Raw genomic sequence first — 17,873 nt, 5'->3', positions numbered from 1 at the left:
ACATAACTGTCCGCCTCAGTGACTGTGAACACACACCTAACCACCTTTAAGATGACAAAATATTTGTCAAATATAAAACATGAACACACTTTTTGTCACATTCATGTATGCAGTTAAATAAACAGTTGCTCTCGTGATTGTGATTTCCATTAATAAGGGATCTTAATTCTGGTTATTTTTTTAAGGTCTTACCTCAAATCTTCCCACCCATTAGCTCATTTCCCCTGTCGCACAATACCCATCAGGCATAAATCTCAGCGGGCGAGGGCTAACACATGCTTCCTGTCTTTGTGATCTGCTCCTGACTGCTTTTACCAAATAGTGCAGAATAATTTTAGTAAATAATTTAGTCAGAAATCATTTGCTGCTTATGATCTGCTCAGTATAAGAGCTAATAATCATGCTTGTGAAGTGATTATGTAGGTAAGTGATTATTATACATGATATCCTTATCATGTTTGGAAATAAACTGTCATGAGAAAACTCAGGCGTCAGCAAAACGTGAACGCGACAGAACTCCATTTGTACTCATGGTTGGAAAAGTATATGACTAAAGTTTATGACTGCCTTGAGCATCAGGTCTATAAAGTGTGTGAGGGCACATGTTCTCCTGGTGCTGTAAATCCTAAGGAACTCGTGCCGTGTACAACTAATACACATCTTGAGACACAGGAAACAAACAATGCAGTGCAGCTGAACAAGTTAACACAAACTGACAGCACTCTGTAATTAATGCAACTTCACAGATGCCCATGATCGGTTAGTGTTAAGGTCATCCCTTCCACCCAAAGATCTCAAATAGGGGTTTAGCTGTCAGATGTTGTCTGTCACCTCTCTAACTGAAAGCAATCTGCTAATAATTACACTGAGTGTAACTCAGAGCAGATGATGACTATGATCTATGAACTCTCATATGTCCGTCTTTGTTGGAATTTGAACTTCTCTTATCACAAGAGCAAAATCTTACAGTGTACTGTGTGTGTGTGCGTGCGTGTGTGTGTGTGTGTGTGTGCAGCAGCTACACAAGCAGCATTGTTCACATACTCATCTTAGTATCTTAAATACATCTGGAAGATTAAAATGCAGCATTCACTAAATGACATGTCAAAGCCAAAACTCTTTTGTCCATCTGGTATCCAAGTCAGACTGAAACGTTTAGCAAGTTCATGCGCACTGGCATTAAACAGGCTCCGTTTCGGCCGAAAACATTCCGTCACTGGTGTGACGGTTGTCATGATCTGTATCTCAACCAAAATCCCTCACTATACATTCAAAAATATTCACTAATCCCAAAAATCCAAAATACAGATTAAAAGCCTTTTGTAAGGTTTAAGACTCAAATACTGTTTGTAACAAGAAAACCATTAGTGTTAGTACTCAAATGTCATCTGACACACAACGGTAGTTTGTTTATTCTGTTGTGGTCACTTGGTGCACAAGCGATGAGGCAAATGACTGCAAGATACATCTTGTGAATACATAGGCATGGTAAACAGTAACACGGTTAACATGTAGACCGCTGTTCATCTCCGGAGCCCATTACAGGCATCCAGTAAACCGACTAAAGTCAGGTGATACAAAAAGGGAATTTTAAGTTGGCTCTTTCTTCCAGTTTCTTAGAAGTGGAAACAAAGAACTGGGCCAGAATGAGTAGCCAGTCAGAACAGAAAGTATAAATATGCTCTTAAACCTTCCACTGCTTCTTCAAATCAGAGGTCTCACATGTCTTTCATTTATATTAGATGTACTCTAATTTGGACTGATACTGGAACGGTACTTCCGTGACACACTTTCACTTTTCTCCTATTAATCCTATATCTGCTCTTGAACGTCCCATTGGGCATAAATATGAACGTGACCCCTTTTTAATCCTATAACAGCCTCCGCTCTTCTGGCCTCAGCCTCTAGATCAGTCAGCTACAAGAGCATTAGTGAGATCAGACACTGATGTTGGGTGAAGACATCTGGGGTGCAGAACTTCATGGAAACAGTAAAAGATCCACATATAGGTGTCCACAAACACTTGAGTAATTAAGGCTTTGGACTGAAATGAATAGTGCCGAACTGCTACTGTTGAACATAGCCCATAACCTTCATCTGCTCAGCTATAACTATAAATCCTTTTTTGATAAAAGCATTTGCCAATCGGGACGAATAAAATGTTCTTTGCGTGGGAACAGCTATAAGAGCCAGACAGGTCATCAAGCATTCGTTTCATATACACTACTGTTTCATAACAACTCGTAGACACAATGTTCTTCTTAGAATGGAATAAATCAACATTAACAGGGTATGGGTAATTTGTTTTGACCAAAAAAAAAAAAATCCATAAACCTCACCATTACTGAATCAGGTCCTCACTAGAATTTCTTAAGAGTATGTCAAGCTGTGATGTTAAAGCCATTCAATTACAAGGTGTCTGATAAGATGGGTTGTGTGCTTTCATTTCATTAATGTACAGCTTAATGAACCCCACAGGAGTAAGACACTGACTCACGTACACTTACATCTCGAACCGGTTTAGCTACTTCATGCTTAAATGCACAGTTATTTAACCAAAGAGCTCACTCCATTGCACTGGAAACTGCTTAGGTATTCCGCTTAAATATTCATCATATTCCGAGTGTGCTACTGAAGGACACTTTACACCTGGTTTGTTTGTTGTGGCTCTGTATGCCTGAGCATTGTGGTCATATTACTCTCAGTTAGAGATGACCGAGCATGCGGGACCAGAAGAATTCCTGGATCCTGAGAATTCCTGAGTGAATCAGGTTCTGCTCTGTTCCTCCAAGAACTCTCAGTGCGCAAAGATCACTGCATGACTGAGGCTTAATCGTGCTGTTGTTCTTCTATCAGCGAATTTAACCCTTTCGATCCCCCCCCACCCGAGTCCTGGCTTTCCATCCCCATCCTCAATCAGTGATCCGTGTTCTATTCTCCTCTTAGATAAAATTTCACTTTTTACGTACTGATTAGCATTGTGAATGAATTAAAGCAATCAGCACTTTGATAACCAGCTCAGCTAGAACGGCAATCAAGGCATTTTCTCACGTGAAGGTTACGGAAGAAAAGTCCAACTCTAGCACCTGACTGGGATTCTCGGTTTCTAGACAGTTACTGCTTTTAAAATACTTCTGGAGCCAACATTTACACACTTACCGTCATATGTTGATTAACTTATAACGTGTGATCACACATCATCGAGTCTTGTGGAAACACCAACAGTTTTAATAAATCATGCATGACTGTACGTACAAGATCGTATCACTTCATACCTTGTGCAATGTACAGTCGCTCTTACAGGCAGATGAAGTCAGACACTAACATGCTCTAACGTACAGGAACACACACAACAAGATCAATTCAAAATAATGTACTTATATAATGAAAAAATGTCTAAACCTCTGCAATAAGCAACCAAAAGTATAAATTCTTAGTTTCACAAAAGAAAAGGAAAAAAAATTCACAAGCAACAAGAGGAAATAATAGGCTGGTTTCAATTTAGCACAATAGATTGTAACTAGAGTCTAAAGAGCAAGCAGGTCTATAGGGATGAAATATGTGTGTGAGAGAGAAGAACTTCAGCCTCACAGGTAATATAGAGTGTCTTCAAAGTAACAGGAGATTGGACTGGAAGCCAGTGATAATTAAAAAGAATGAAAGTCATACGATCCCTGGGTTTGACACAAGGTAAAAACCCTTGCTACTAAATTTTACATATACGTAATTTAGGAGCAAAACAGAAGAAAGTAAAATGTGATAAAACAAATTATTCTTAAGTTATCTCTGATGCTGGGTGAGGTGGTCTAGGTGTAGTCTGTGTTCATGTTCATACCAAAGGTGTTTAGTGGGGTTGAGTTGAGTCAGGGCCATTCATGAAGGTTGCTTTGAACATAGTGGCATCGTTGTTTTTGAACAACTTTAAGTCTCTTAGTTCTAGTTAAGAGAAACGGTAACGCTACAGCATACAAAGCCATGAGCAGTCAGAATAATAGCTAGTAAATAATGCTCTAGATACCTCAAGAGCTGAGAGTATGGGAGTTAAAGAGGAGGAGCGTTTGTGTGGTTGGTAGTGAACCTCACAGTTAAAATAAGAATTAAGCGATGGGAATCAGACCCTGACCTTCTTATAATAATACAGAGGCAATGCATGCATAATACATGCAGGGTACTGAATGCTTGTATTATTGTTTTATTTAAAGCTATTTGAAGCCATGCAAAGTTTAGTGCTGGTGAGGTTACACTTCACACATGATTCAGAAGTCACACACACTCACACTCACACTCACACACACACACTCACCCCAAAGCTAACTGTCAGCTACTTCTCAACAGTGTGTGAACCCTGACCGCCTTGTAAGGGTTATCACATTTGTTATATATATATATATATATATATATATAAAACTATACATGACTTTATAGTTATGTATCATATATAGCAACTGTGTGTGTGTATACATATATATATATATATATACAGTATATTCACTGATTTACTGAGTCTGTCAATCTGCCAACACTGAGTTTGGTTTGTTTATACGCGTGTGTGTGTGTATATATATATGATTGTATAGTTATGTATCATATATAATCAACTATACATGAGTGTGTGTGTGTGTGTATACCCAACCTCAATCACCAAGCGATATGACAACAAATGAAACACACCCAGACAGAAAGAGAGAGAGAGAGAGAGACACACACACACATACACACACATACACACACATACACACACATATACACACATATACACACACATATACACACACATATACACACACATATACACACACACACACACACACACACACACACACACACACACACACACACACAGATTTTAACATAGACCAGGTTCTGTACCATTTTCTCCGTGAAGTCTTCTGTAGGGGTCTGAGTTGAACTTTTCCCAGCTGCAGCACCGACACTGTGAACATACTTTCCGCTATAAACACAGTATCACTCGGCGTCTCTGCTGCTTTCGTCTACATTATTTGAGTGGAATGAACGGGGGCGCGCGCGCGCTTGCTTTCTCTCTTTCTCTCTCTGTCTCTCTCTTTCTTTCTTTCTTTCTTGCTTGCTTGCTTCCTTTCTCTAGAAACACACACACACACTCCTTCTCTCTGCCCCTCGTGATGATAATCCGGCTGCGCTCGAGCTCAAGCTGAAACCGAAGCAGCACCGACTCAGCCGATACATTCATTATTATTCTGTGTTCACGCGCCCCTCCACGCGCTCACCGACACTCGCCCCTCCTTCTAGCTGGTTAGGGTTTGATTCGTGAATGAACCGATTCTCATTTACGACTCATGAATCGATTCGAGTCAAATATTACTTTTTACCTACATGAGTCGGAGTACGTGTGAATTCAGTGGTGTAAATATGAAAATTAGCTAGCAAGTACATTCACTGATGTACTCTGTATAGTTAGATACCAGTCACTTTAATGGTGTAGTAATCAAGCTTTTATTACTGAGTCGGGTAAATTTTAACACTAAACCTACATTCAGTCGAAAAATTATGGTAGACTCCATGATTCTGAGTCTTGTGGCCAGAAAGGTCTTGTGGTCTGGGGAGTGAAGCATCTGAGGCTATGACTAATCAAAATGAACATGCAAAGTGTAACAACAAAAGAAATGCAAACATTATGCTTGGTGATGAATGTGCAGAACCGTCTACGATGCAGAATCAAACATAAACTGCACTGAAACAACGTTTATAACACAAACATATAGTATGATACATTATGAACAGCAGCTACGTTAATCCCTCTCCACTGTTTCTCTCTTTATACCCATCCCGAGGCATCCAGTAATTGTACCAGCACTGATTGTCTTCCGTGCGACAAAGATTTTGGACCTCCACTGAGATGAGGCCGACTCTGTGAGGATCCTGAGGCATCTAGAGATCTACCAGATCCGGTTAGACTCTGCGATACTAAAGAGGAGATGCCAACTGCATGTGGTCTTTTGCATCATTACAACATTCGTCAGACTGTATATTTATAATCACACCCTCCGGTGTCACCCATATGAGGATGAGGTTCCCCTTTGAGTCTGGTTTCTCTCAAGGTTTCTTCCTTCCATTAAAGGGAGTTTTTCCTCACCACAGTCACCTGAGTCACCTCAGACTTGCTCAATGGGGATAAATACAAACACATTCAAATATATCTAAAATTAATCTTGAATTTTTGTATTATATTAATCTTTATATTATACTTTATAACAACCTTTTGTTCTATGTTTATGTTCTGTAAAGCTTCTCTGAGACAATGTCAATTGTGAAAAGCGCTATACAAATAAACTTGAATTGAATTGAATTGAATAACCTAGCCTGATAAGCATTTCATTCTCACAAATGTTAATGAAATAATTTAGCTAATAACAAGCTATAATACTTTAATACAGCAACACTATATAATCTATGGTTGGCAAGCGATGAGTAATAACACAAAAAATAATTGATTCTTTCAGCTTTGTGGCATCTTTGCAGAGTTTTACAAATGAGATGTCATGTTGTTGTGTGACATCATTAAAGATGTATACTACAGACCCAATGTTCACTGGCACTAGACTTCTTAGTGATTTTCTGGATTTCACAGTTAACACGAATAATATGTTCACTAACAGCCTTTAATAGGGAAAATAGGTGAGTTAGAACAGGAAACACATTAAAATGTATGGTTAAACTCAAGGCCCAGCATAGAAAACAGATGTATTAGGACACTTACCTGCAAGTTCAGACGAAATGAAGCTATTTTCTTGGAAATTATTTTCAATGAGAATCTATATCCAGACTTGCATAATGTCAGCCTTTTTTCCAAATCACACCTGATCGGCAGCACAGCAAAACCATAGGTCAAATATCCCAGAATGCAGGAAAGCCATGGCTGATAGAACCTCCACAGAGATAACATCAGATGTCTTCTGGGTTGTTTCAAACTTTCTCACTACAAAAATTTTAAATTGCCCATGTCTGTCTGACTGCAACAAAGCTATAAAGTACCAGTGTGTCTCACTAGGAAAAAAGAGAGCTAGTGTGAAATCTGATCGTTTCTTGCAATAGATAGACACAATGGTTCCTGCGTGCATAAATGTTTCAGCGCAGAAACGCTTTCACGGCTTTAGTGAATTTTTAAAGGACCTGGGATTAAAAAACCATGTACAGCCTAAGATCATCTGTTGTGCTTCATGTTGCTGTTTTTAATTTTCTCATTCTCTCAGGCAGGACATATTCTGAACAACACAGACAGCAGATCAGAACTATGATGACTTTTCATGGAGGAGATTAGTCCAAATCTGAAATTTACTAAGCAGATGGAGCCTGCTCTAGTGTTAATCATTCACCTTTTTCGGTGCATCCAGTAAAGATTTGGCTCTATTTGGACCGCTTCAGTAACAATGCGATGTAATCTCCCAGCACAAATCATTTGATTTAAATTGCTGTACTAATATTTCCATGTGAATACAAATCTCTGAGAGGGGAAGAGCGGAAAGAACAAGACATCTCTTGACATCTCAAGACAACGAGACATCTCTGTGTGAGTTAAAAAAAAAAAAAAGAAAGAAATTGTGAAAGAAGTAGATATACAAAATGTTCTCCATCCACCCTAATCAGAATGATTGATGTCCAAATATATCCTCTTTAGTTCTGTATTAGAGCCAAGAGGCTTATATGACTAACAAGTGAGGAAATATTATAGCCTCCAGTTTAGTACCATGCAAGCTGCATGTCTGAATCATCACACACTCATGTCACACTGATTGTCTCAGTAATACCATTTGTCTGATGCAGATGTGCACTGATACTAAAATACATGCTGACAATCCACCACATTTGAGATATTTTACATTGTCAACATCTGTAGAACATTTGGTGCAGTGTATCATATAGTGTCAGAAACCACACAAACTGTTTGAAGTTCTGAAGACTTCAGATTGATGGACCTGCTTCACATACTGATAAGTGCTAAACAGTGCTAAACTGGAGGATAATATCATCCCTAAATACTTGTTAGCCACATTCTCCTACTGTATGTTGTCCAGAAATAAAATCAGACCAAATTTTTTTTTTTGGTTGATATTTATATTTACATTTCTAGCATTTAACAGATGCCTTTACACAGAAATTGATGCTTTGAAATTTACCATGGCAAAGTTATTTCCTCATAATAGATAACTAATTCAGGGAACAATAGCATGCTAAATAAAACTGTTAAGGGTAAATTATTATAGCATAAGATTAAAACACAAAAATCAAGGGATATATTAAATGAAATGAAATAAAATTTTATTAAAAGAGGTTGGAGAAGAGGCTGTGAACATAGCCTCATAATGTCATATAAAAAAATGGACTGATGAAAATGAATTTCATCTGTCCCAAACGTACACTTTTAAACGGTCCACTGAGCTGAGAGATAGAGTGCACATGCTCAATCACTCATATCTCACATTTCAAGCCTTTCAGGCTACAAACAGTTGTCACTGAAGTGTCTGCATTAAAGGTACTTTTTTTGTACCTTAAACTAGAGCATTAGTATTAATTACATGTACTTAATTTGGCATTACAGATATTGAGAGTTTGCACAGCTATATTTTACCTTTTTACTGACAGCAAGTGATTGTAAATTAAAGGTTATTCTTAATATGCAGTACTAGATAGAAAGAAGTTCACACATTCAGCTGTACAACACCTGTACTAATTGTTAATTATACCACCCCTATCAAAATATTAGACCATGTGTATTTCGATAGAATTTCTCCCCTTTTAATTATGCCTCTGACTTCTCAACATTTCTGTGATGATAGCCAGACCTTTAACCATCCTGCTTAAAGTCGGGACCCGATGATGCATGCCACATGTGTCCAAATCTTCACCCAAACACAACTCGAGTAGCTCTGACTGCCAGATAATATTACAGGCTTGTCAGAATGTTTCAGAGCAGCTCCTGATCACCATGTCTTGAGGTTTTTTTTTTACTGATTATTTTTCCAATTTTAAGAACATATGTACTGGGATTATAAAAAAAATAAATAAAACGATCATTTAAAGGATACTTGAGTGACACTAAGCCATTAACACAGTTTCACTGCGAGTCAATGATTTTCAGTCTGCTTTAATCAGAAGGTTATAAATATTTATAACAGCAGTTCAGCTTAAAAGAAAAATATAAATAAACATAAATGTAGTCCATCAGCCAAGACATGTTAAGAATTAAATTTACTACTTATTACTAGTTACTAACTCATAACTCTTTAACGCTAATGTAGTTATAGTAAGTAAAGGAAACCTAGCTATGAGGACAAACCAAAAATACACTTGGGTTTGTTGATAATGAGTCATACACTGAAACTAATCTGCAGTTATTTAAATGTGTGAAGTAAATACCTTTGTGGAAAACTGTGTAAATGTCATGACTGAACTTTCCATCAAACTGTATAATAAGCTTTACACCACAGCTCATTGATTCAATTGTAGTCAATCTCTAGCCTTGTATTTACTGACACATTACGAAAAACTCTGCAGTAGAAAAAGTACTGGTTACACACGTGTACATATTTATTCATGCAGTTATACAATCAGCCAAACACATTGCTGTGGCACAATATATATTATTTATATGCAGGTCAAATGCTCCAGTTACTGTTTATATATAAATGTGATCTCAGTGACTTTGTGGTGTGGTTGTTGGTGCCTCAACACAGCAGAAGACCACATCGGATTTCACTCCTCACAGCTACAAACAGGAATATGAGGCTACTGTGGGTACAGGTTCACTTGAACTAGACAGTTGAAGTTTAGAAAAATGTCAGCTGATCAATGTCTGAAGAATCTCAATTTCTGTTCTGACATGTAGATGGTAAGGTCCACAGGCCCTCCACGTGTCAGCAGTGGTGATGGTGATTAATGTGGTGAGGAAGGTTTAAAGGGTCTATTGGGTCTCTGTGCATCCTTTCATGGCCACAATTTACCATCTCCTAATGACCACTTTCAGAATGATAATGCACCAAGTAAAAGTCAAGTTTTCATGAACATGACAATAAGCTCATTTAAGTAATTAATTGATTGACTGATTGATTGATTGATTAATTAATTACTTAATTTGTGTACATTTTCTACTCAACTTTACCTATTTAACTCATTAAAATGTCAGAATGTATAAATATAACTAAATGGATAACCAACCCTCTTGTGAATTCCTAATAAAGCATCACTAGTAGTATTTAATAATAAGTGATGTGACATACAGCTAAGTATGGTGACCAATGCTCAGATTTCGTTCTCTGCATTTAACCCATCCAAAGTGCACACACACACAACAGTGAACACACACACCGTGAACACACACCCGGATCAGTGGGCAACCGGGGAGCAGTTGGGGGGGTTCGGTGCCTTGTCGTGGTATTGCCGGTCTAAGACTTGAACCCACAACCTTAGGGTTAGGAGTCAAACTCTCTAACCATTAGGCCATGACTTCCCCCTTTCAGTTACATACAAGTTATATACAAAGTTAGCTATCTAGCAGGCTAGCTTGCACTTGCTACCTTTAAATATCTGAAATGATCAGTTCATGTGTGACATTACAATCTGAACACCTTGACTATTTGTTCAGGAGCTTTTCGGTGCAAAATGGTCTCAAAATCCGGTGAAATTAGTGCTGTGTTAAAAAATAAAAGGAAAAAAGTGCACTTAAAAATCCTGAAATCAGTATAAATAACTGTAAGGACTTTGTATTCTTGGTTCGCTGAATCACTCACACACTCCCACATGAACATTCCTAGAGATTCGTGTTTGTTCCCTCAGATTTCCTGAAAAACTTCCTGTCTCTGTAATTTGCCTGACTTTGTCATTGTGTCATTGACTGGAACAACCTGCACTGCATGTATTTGTGGATCACCTTGACACAGGCTGACACAGGTCAGTGTGTTGTCCTGGGTAACATTCCACTACTTTTACTAAGTAGTGCTAAATTTAGTCTATTTTTCACCATTAGATAACTTTGGGCTGCCATTAAACTCGATCAAACACTAATTATCCAAAAAGCTTCAATGGACTCAGTCATGCAGAATGACACAAAATCGCTACCACATTAGAGAACAGGAAACAAGAAGAAAGAGTTCATTAGCTTTCTTGCTGTCTGTATGCACTTGTTTCGGTACATCTGTTTTATTATGATTACCATTTTTCATTTTATAATGAACAATGACTTTTACAGAAAATGTTATAAATGTACCTTTGAATTATACTTGAAAATTATTTTGGGCTATTTATACTTTGTGTGAGTTTCATTTTTAGGGAAAAACCACTCAATTACATTTTCAAGAAAAACATTTCTTCTTTAAGAAAACGTTTCTTTTCTTTTCTTTTTACAAAGCAACTGTTGACTGGATGCTATGGGTATATCAATTGAATGAGCTGAGTTTAGCAGCTAATCATTTACCAAGCCATCTGTGGTGATTTTCTGATGCTATGCAATATATATATATATATATATATATATATATATATATATATATATATATATATATATATATATATATATAAATATCATTCATTCATCTTCTACCGCTTATCCGAACTACCTCGGGTCACGGGGAGCCTGTGCCTATCTCAGGCGTCATCGGGCATCAAGGCAGGATACATCCTGGACGGAGTGCCAACCCATCGCAGGGCACACACACACACACAAACACACACTAGGGACAATTTTCCAGAGATGTCAATCAACCTACCATGCATGTCTTTGGACTGGGGGAGGAAACCGGAGTACCCGGAGGAAACCCCCGAGGCACGGGGAGAACATGCAAACTCCACACACACAAGGTGGAGGCGGGAATCGAACCCCGACCCTGAAGGTGTGAGGCGAACATTCTATGCTAATGCCAGGTGGGACTAGCATTACAAACTAGGCAGCAAGTCAAATTCATTTATTTTATGATTAATTAATTATCAAACAATATAGTGATAGTCATAACACCAGCAAACTTACAGAGATAAAATGACACTTTCAAATAGAATTGCACTGATGTATTAAGTAGTTGTTAATAGTTACACCTAAAATCATCTGGCAATTTTATATGAAAATAAATATATTTAAAAAAAGTTGCAACTTTTTTTATTTTCACTTCAGTACATATTTGGCTTGATATGTTTCAGTCATACACATTCTACCTATTTTCAGTTAAGTATAATTTTTCAGTACATTTTTCAATCCAGTCTTCATCTATCAAGAAGTCATGATTCTATAAAAACACAAATCTGAAACCTACCGTAATCTCATCTTCCTTCTCTACCTAATAAACTTTCTGTAAGAACACACAACATTAGTGATTTGGAGCCTAATTATCTTTTATAACAGGACATATTACTGTAACAGTGTCATATGTTCAATAACAACTCAGATTTTCCACTGAGCGTATCAGCACCTTTACATACACTTCACGGTTGATCATTAAAAAAAAGTGAGGTACATTTAAATATGCAAATAAAGGGAAAATGTATGAATCATAGGAAATAAATTGATGATGCATAAAATATGAAGTGTCTAAATCTGCCCAGGCAAATTAATTCCATGTAATCAACAAGTCTAAATAGATTAATTAAAGCATTTTTTTATGTCTCTTATGTTTATTAATCCTATTAAAACTGCCAAAAAGCCAGATGAAAGTCTGTGCTGTCTTTTTAGCATTGCTGACTCTTGCAGGAATGTAAAGCATTCAGTTTTTCCTGTTTAACAGATGGGCCCAGGATGTGCAGTTGTTCACTGAATGGAGGATAGTAACAGGGAACATTTTGATTAATGTCTCCAGATAAGTGTATGATATAGATCAGATGGTGTGTGGGCGGAAAATAGAGAAATGGTGGTGTTATGTAAAGACCATGTGAAATTTACATAAACATGAGAGTGTCTCCATTCTGGCCAGGTTATTTCAACCACTTCATTCACATTTGTGACACTCTTTTACTTCTCTCTTTCAATTTATTGTGATCGTTGTGCTGAAAGCTTAGATGTTAATGATCCAATCCATATCCATTAACATCAGGACTTGTGGAGGTTAACGTCAGCATGCCTGCAGCCAGAGACTAACTCTGAGCCTGTACTTTTGTTTGTGTGATAAAGGACTCCAGGATGTGGGTAAAAGTGAATTTCCTCTGTAGCTGTAAACTGTAGATTTTGATGTAAATTTAGTTTCTTAAACAACCTGCTCAACCTTTGAAATGAAATACAATTGAAATGAAATATTATGTTCCTCTACACCTAATGAAGCAGACTAATCTTAGATATGATTGGTGTCTGAAATGCTTATTTAATTCTGCACTGAAGCTACAATGCTACACCAGTTACAATAGCAACAGTAACATCGGTGACAGTGAGGCCAGTGCCAGTTACACTAATGACAGTAACACCAGCAACATTAACACCATTGCCAGTTACACTAGTGACAGTACCACCAGTGACAGTAACACTGGTGCCAGTTACACAGGTGCCAGTTAACACCAGTGCCAGTTACATTAGTTATAGAAACATCTGTTTAATTTTGCACCAGAGCTACAAGAGTGACAGTATTAGTGACACTGGTGACAGTAACACCAATGAAAGTTACACTTGTGACAGCTACAGTAGTGTCAGTTACGCTAGTGACAGCTAGAGTAGTGACAGTTATGCAAGTGACAGTTAAACTAGTGACAGTAACACAATTGACAATTACACTAGTGACAGCTACAGTAGTGATAGTTACAGTACTGACAGATACACTAGTGACAGTTACAGTAGTGACAGTTAACTAATTACAGTCACAGTAGTGACAGTAGCACCACTGATGTACGCTAGTGACAGTTACAGTAGTGACATTAGCACCACTGACATGTACGCTAGTGACAGTTACAGTAGTGGCAGTAGCACCACTGGCATGTATGCTAGTGACAGTTACAGTAGTGACAGTAGCACCACGGACATCTACACTAGTGACAGTTACAGTAGTGACATTAGCACCACAGACATGTACACTAGTGACAGTTACAGTAGTGACAGTAGCACCACGGACATCTACACTAGTGACAGTTACAGTAGTGACATTAGCACCATAGACATGTACACTAGTGACAGTTACAGTAGTGACATTAGCACCACTGACATGTACGCTAGTGACAGTTACAGTAGTGGCAGTAGCACCACGGACATCTACACTAGTGACAGTTACAGTAGTGACATTAGCACCACGGACATGTACACTAGTGACAGTTACAGTAGTGACATTAGCACCACTGACATGTACGCTAGTGACAGTTACAGTAGTGGCAGTAGCACCACGGACATCTACACTAGTGACAGTTACAGTAGTGACATTAGCACCACTGACATGTACGCTAGTGACAGTTACAGTAGTGGCAGTAGCACCACTGACATGTACACTAGTGACAGTTACAGTAGTGACAGGAGCACCACTGACATGTACGCTAGTGACAGTTACAGTAGTGACATTAGCTGTTACTGTTTTTAGTGAATCAGTTCTGTTGCAGGATTTGCACATTTGTACTACTGTATCTGCACTCAAATCTTGTTTTGTTCTACAATGTATTGTTTATTGTTATTTGTTTATCAGTACTGAATTAGCACTGGCCATTAAAGGATCGTGAAATAAATACTCAATGCTGGGCATGGTTCAAAAAATTATTTCATTAATTAATTGTTTTATGGAATCACCCTGGTATATGCAATTCATTAATTTAATTGAAGCAAAATACAGCAAAAAGAAAGCATGTGAGTGAGGGAGAGAGAAAGACAGAGAGAAGATAAAAGGAGCATTGAAGCAACGTGACCCAGAGAGTGACCTCTGGCCCATCAGCCCACCGAGCCCTCCTGCAGTGTGACATCACTATTCAGAACTTCAACTCATCTGATGGAGAAGATAAAAAGAGCTGAAAGACTTATGTGAGAACAAGCACGCACACACAAACGCGCACACACAAACGCACACACACATGCATGTGAGCACACACACACACAAGCAGAATGGCTGCTACCATTTTGCTTGACTGATGGCATAATATTATCTGGTACACAGACACACACACACACACACACACACACACACACACAAACACACATACACACACACTGCTCATGCTGTCACGCAGACACACACACACATACACACACACACACACACACACACACACTGCTCATGCTGTCACTTTATGAATGATTCAGGTTCCTGTCTCGAACACACTTGAATTATAGATGAAGAAAACTGTGTGTTTGTGTGTGTGTGTGTATGTGTGTGTGTGTGTGTGTGGCTTTTCAAAGTTTTTGACTTCACAGACCTGCCTGATAAGTCAAACATTTAAAACTTTCCTCAAGCGTTCCAGTCATTGTATTTTGATTAATGGCAAGAATATTATCTACACTAGTTAGAGTATTAAAAAGGGGAACACTTCAGCAAGAAATTTCACAATTTAACATAAAAAATGTTCAAGATGGACAGAAGGACAGAGTACAGTACATAATCCACTTTTGTTGCATTTATTACAGTGACATCTCCATACCACAGGCATCACCTCATTTACTGCTGACATGTTCAGGAAGCATCAGTGAAGTACAATCTTCCGTCTACAATGTTGCACTCGACTCTGCAGTCTGGGCTAGAAAGAAATCAGCCTGAGCTTCTACTTCATACCATTCTTCATATTTTTCTTACTTGTGGGGCGGTTGCTCTTGGTTCAATAAACATCCAAAACAATCCACTTTAAGACATCTGTTAACAGCAAAAAATCTGAGTGTCAAAGAAAATAAAACTAATGTGTATTAACAATTTATATTGATTAGTAATATTAATATAATATATTTAATATTTAGCTAGATATGATGAGAGTCAGGGAGCACGGTGGCGGTTAGTACGTTCGCCTCACACCTCCAGGGTTGGGGGTTCGATTCCCGCCTCCGCCTTGTGTGTGTGGAGTTTGCATGTTCTCCCCGTGCCTCGGGGGTTTCCTCCGGGTACTTGGGTTTCCTCCCCCGGTCCAAAGTCATGCATGGTAGGTTGATTGGCATCTCTGGAAAAATTGTCCGTAGTGTGTGAGTGCGTGAGTGAACGAGAGTGTGTGTGTGCCCTGCGATGGGTTGGCACTCCGTCCAGGGTGTATCCTGCCTTGATGCCCGATGACGCCTGAGATAGTCATAGGCTCCCCGTGACCCGAGGTAGTTCGGATAAGCGGTAGAAAATGAAAGAATTAATGATGAGAGTCAGGTTTTGTGTACATCTGTGTTTTCTCCAGACCATTTATTTAAAGAAATCGCACACAGGAAGTACAGAAATTGTGTGCATGCTATGAATGCTGGATAATACTGTATAAACGAAAGAGTTTGTGTGTGTTGATGTGTGTGTGTGTGTGTGTGAGAGAGAGAGAGAGAGAGAGAGAGAGAGAGAGAGAGAGAGAGAGAGAGAGAGAGAGAGAGAGAATTTGGAACATATGCTATATTTACTCTAAGCTGTGTTTGGAAATGAGGGCAGATGGCCTCATTTACACCAAAATGCTATTAGCTATCTTAATGCTATCATATAAACAGCCAGGTATTTGCTTGCATAATCACACAGTGTACTGATATTATTCCTCTGCTTGTGAAAGGGTTGCAAAGATAAACTTTGCCGCTCAGTGTGTGTGTGTGTGTGTGTAAGTGTGTGAGTTAATCCATAATTTATGACCCCAGACAGCCATTTAACACAGTGTGAGAGCAAAAGGCAGAAGAGAGCCAATAAAACAGACACACGCTTACTAATCAAAATAAGAGTGCAGACCTGCCTAAGCCAAAATGACACTCAGGGTATTAAAGAAGCACTTTTTTTTTCTCAGGTTGACCGTAACCCGGTTTACCCTCTACCATATACCCTCTAAAATTCCACAAGAAAAGATTAGTAATAATTTACTCAGTATTCCCTATAACCTTGCAGGTTAATCCATTACTGCTATGTTTTTACTTAATATTTTAGAGAAGTCTGACTGTTCCAGCATTTGTCAAAATGAGAAATGCAAAAGTTAAGAAAACACTGTCCTCTACAGGAAGAACAATTCTTTTCAAATATTTTATTCAGTCAGCCAATCATGTGGCAGCAACATGATGTATATGATTATGCAGATACTGGTCAAGAGCTGGGGGGCACGGTGGCTTAGTGGTTAGCACGTTCGCCTCACACCTCCAGGGTTGGGGGTTCGATTCCCTCCTCCGCCTTGTGTGTGTGGAGTTTGCATGTTCTCCCCGTGCCTCGGGGGTTTCCTCCGGGTACTCCGGTTTCCTCCCCCAGTCAAAAGACATGCATGGTAGGTTGATTGGCATCTCTGGAAAATTGTCCGTAGTGTATGATTGCGTGAGTGAATGAGAGAGTGTGTGTGCCCTGCGATGGGTTGGCACTCCGTCCAGGGTGTATCCTGCCTTGATGCCCGATGACGCCTGAGATAGGCACAGGCTCCCCGTGACCCGAGGTAGTTCGGATAAGCGGTAGAAGATGAATGAATGAATGAATGAATGGTCAAGAGCTTCAGTTAATGTTCACATCAAACATCAGGATGGGGGGGAAGTTGTGGCATCTGTGACTGTAACCTGGTTATTGGTTCCATACTGAGTATTTCAGAAACTGCTGGGATTTTTACACACAACCGTCTCTAGGGTTCACACAGTGATCAACAGTTCTGTGGGACAAAACACCTTATGGATTAGAGGTCTGAGGAAAATGGCCAGATTGGTCTGAGTAGCCAGGAAGGATATAAGTAACTGAATAACTAAGTGTGGTGGGCAGAAAAGCTTCTCAGCATGACTCAAAGTAACATGGGCACAGACTTAACAAATCAAGGTCTTTTTTCAAGCTTTCAAC

At 38.8% G+C, this 17,873-nt stretch overlaps 1 protein-coding gene across 1 annotated transcript in view; it reads right to left on the bottom strand.

Annotated features, from left to right (window-relative positions):
• Positions 1-5,230, bottom strand: part of tmcc3 (transmembrane and coiled-coil domain family 3) — a 24,647-nt gene extending 19,417 nt beyond the window's left edge. The window contains exon 1 of the mRNA XM_060890032.1: positions 4,870-5,230. Within this exon, the coding sequence (XP_060746015.1) occupies positions 4,870-4,872 (3 nt within the window). The 5' untranslated portion in view covers positions 4,873-5,230. The remainder of the gene's footprint in view (positions 1-4,869) is intronic.
• Between the last annotated feature and the right edge of the window lie 12,643 nt (positions 5,231-17,873).

This window comes from Tachysurus vachellii, chromosome 16, assembly GCF_030014155.1.
Source record: "Tachysurus vachellii isolate PV-2020 chromosome 16, HZAU_Pvac_v1, whole genome shotgun sequence".
Taxonomy (NCBI): Eukaryota; Metazoa; Chordata; class Actinopteri; order Siluriformes; family Bagridae; genus Tachysurus; species Tachysurus vachellii.
Note: the sequence above shows the minus strand (reverse complement) of the source record. Positions and strands in the feature narration are given on the sequence as shown.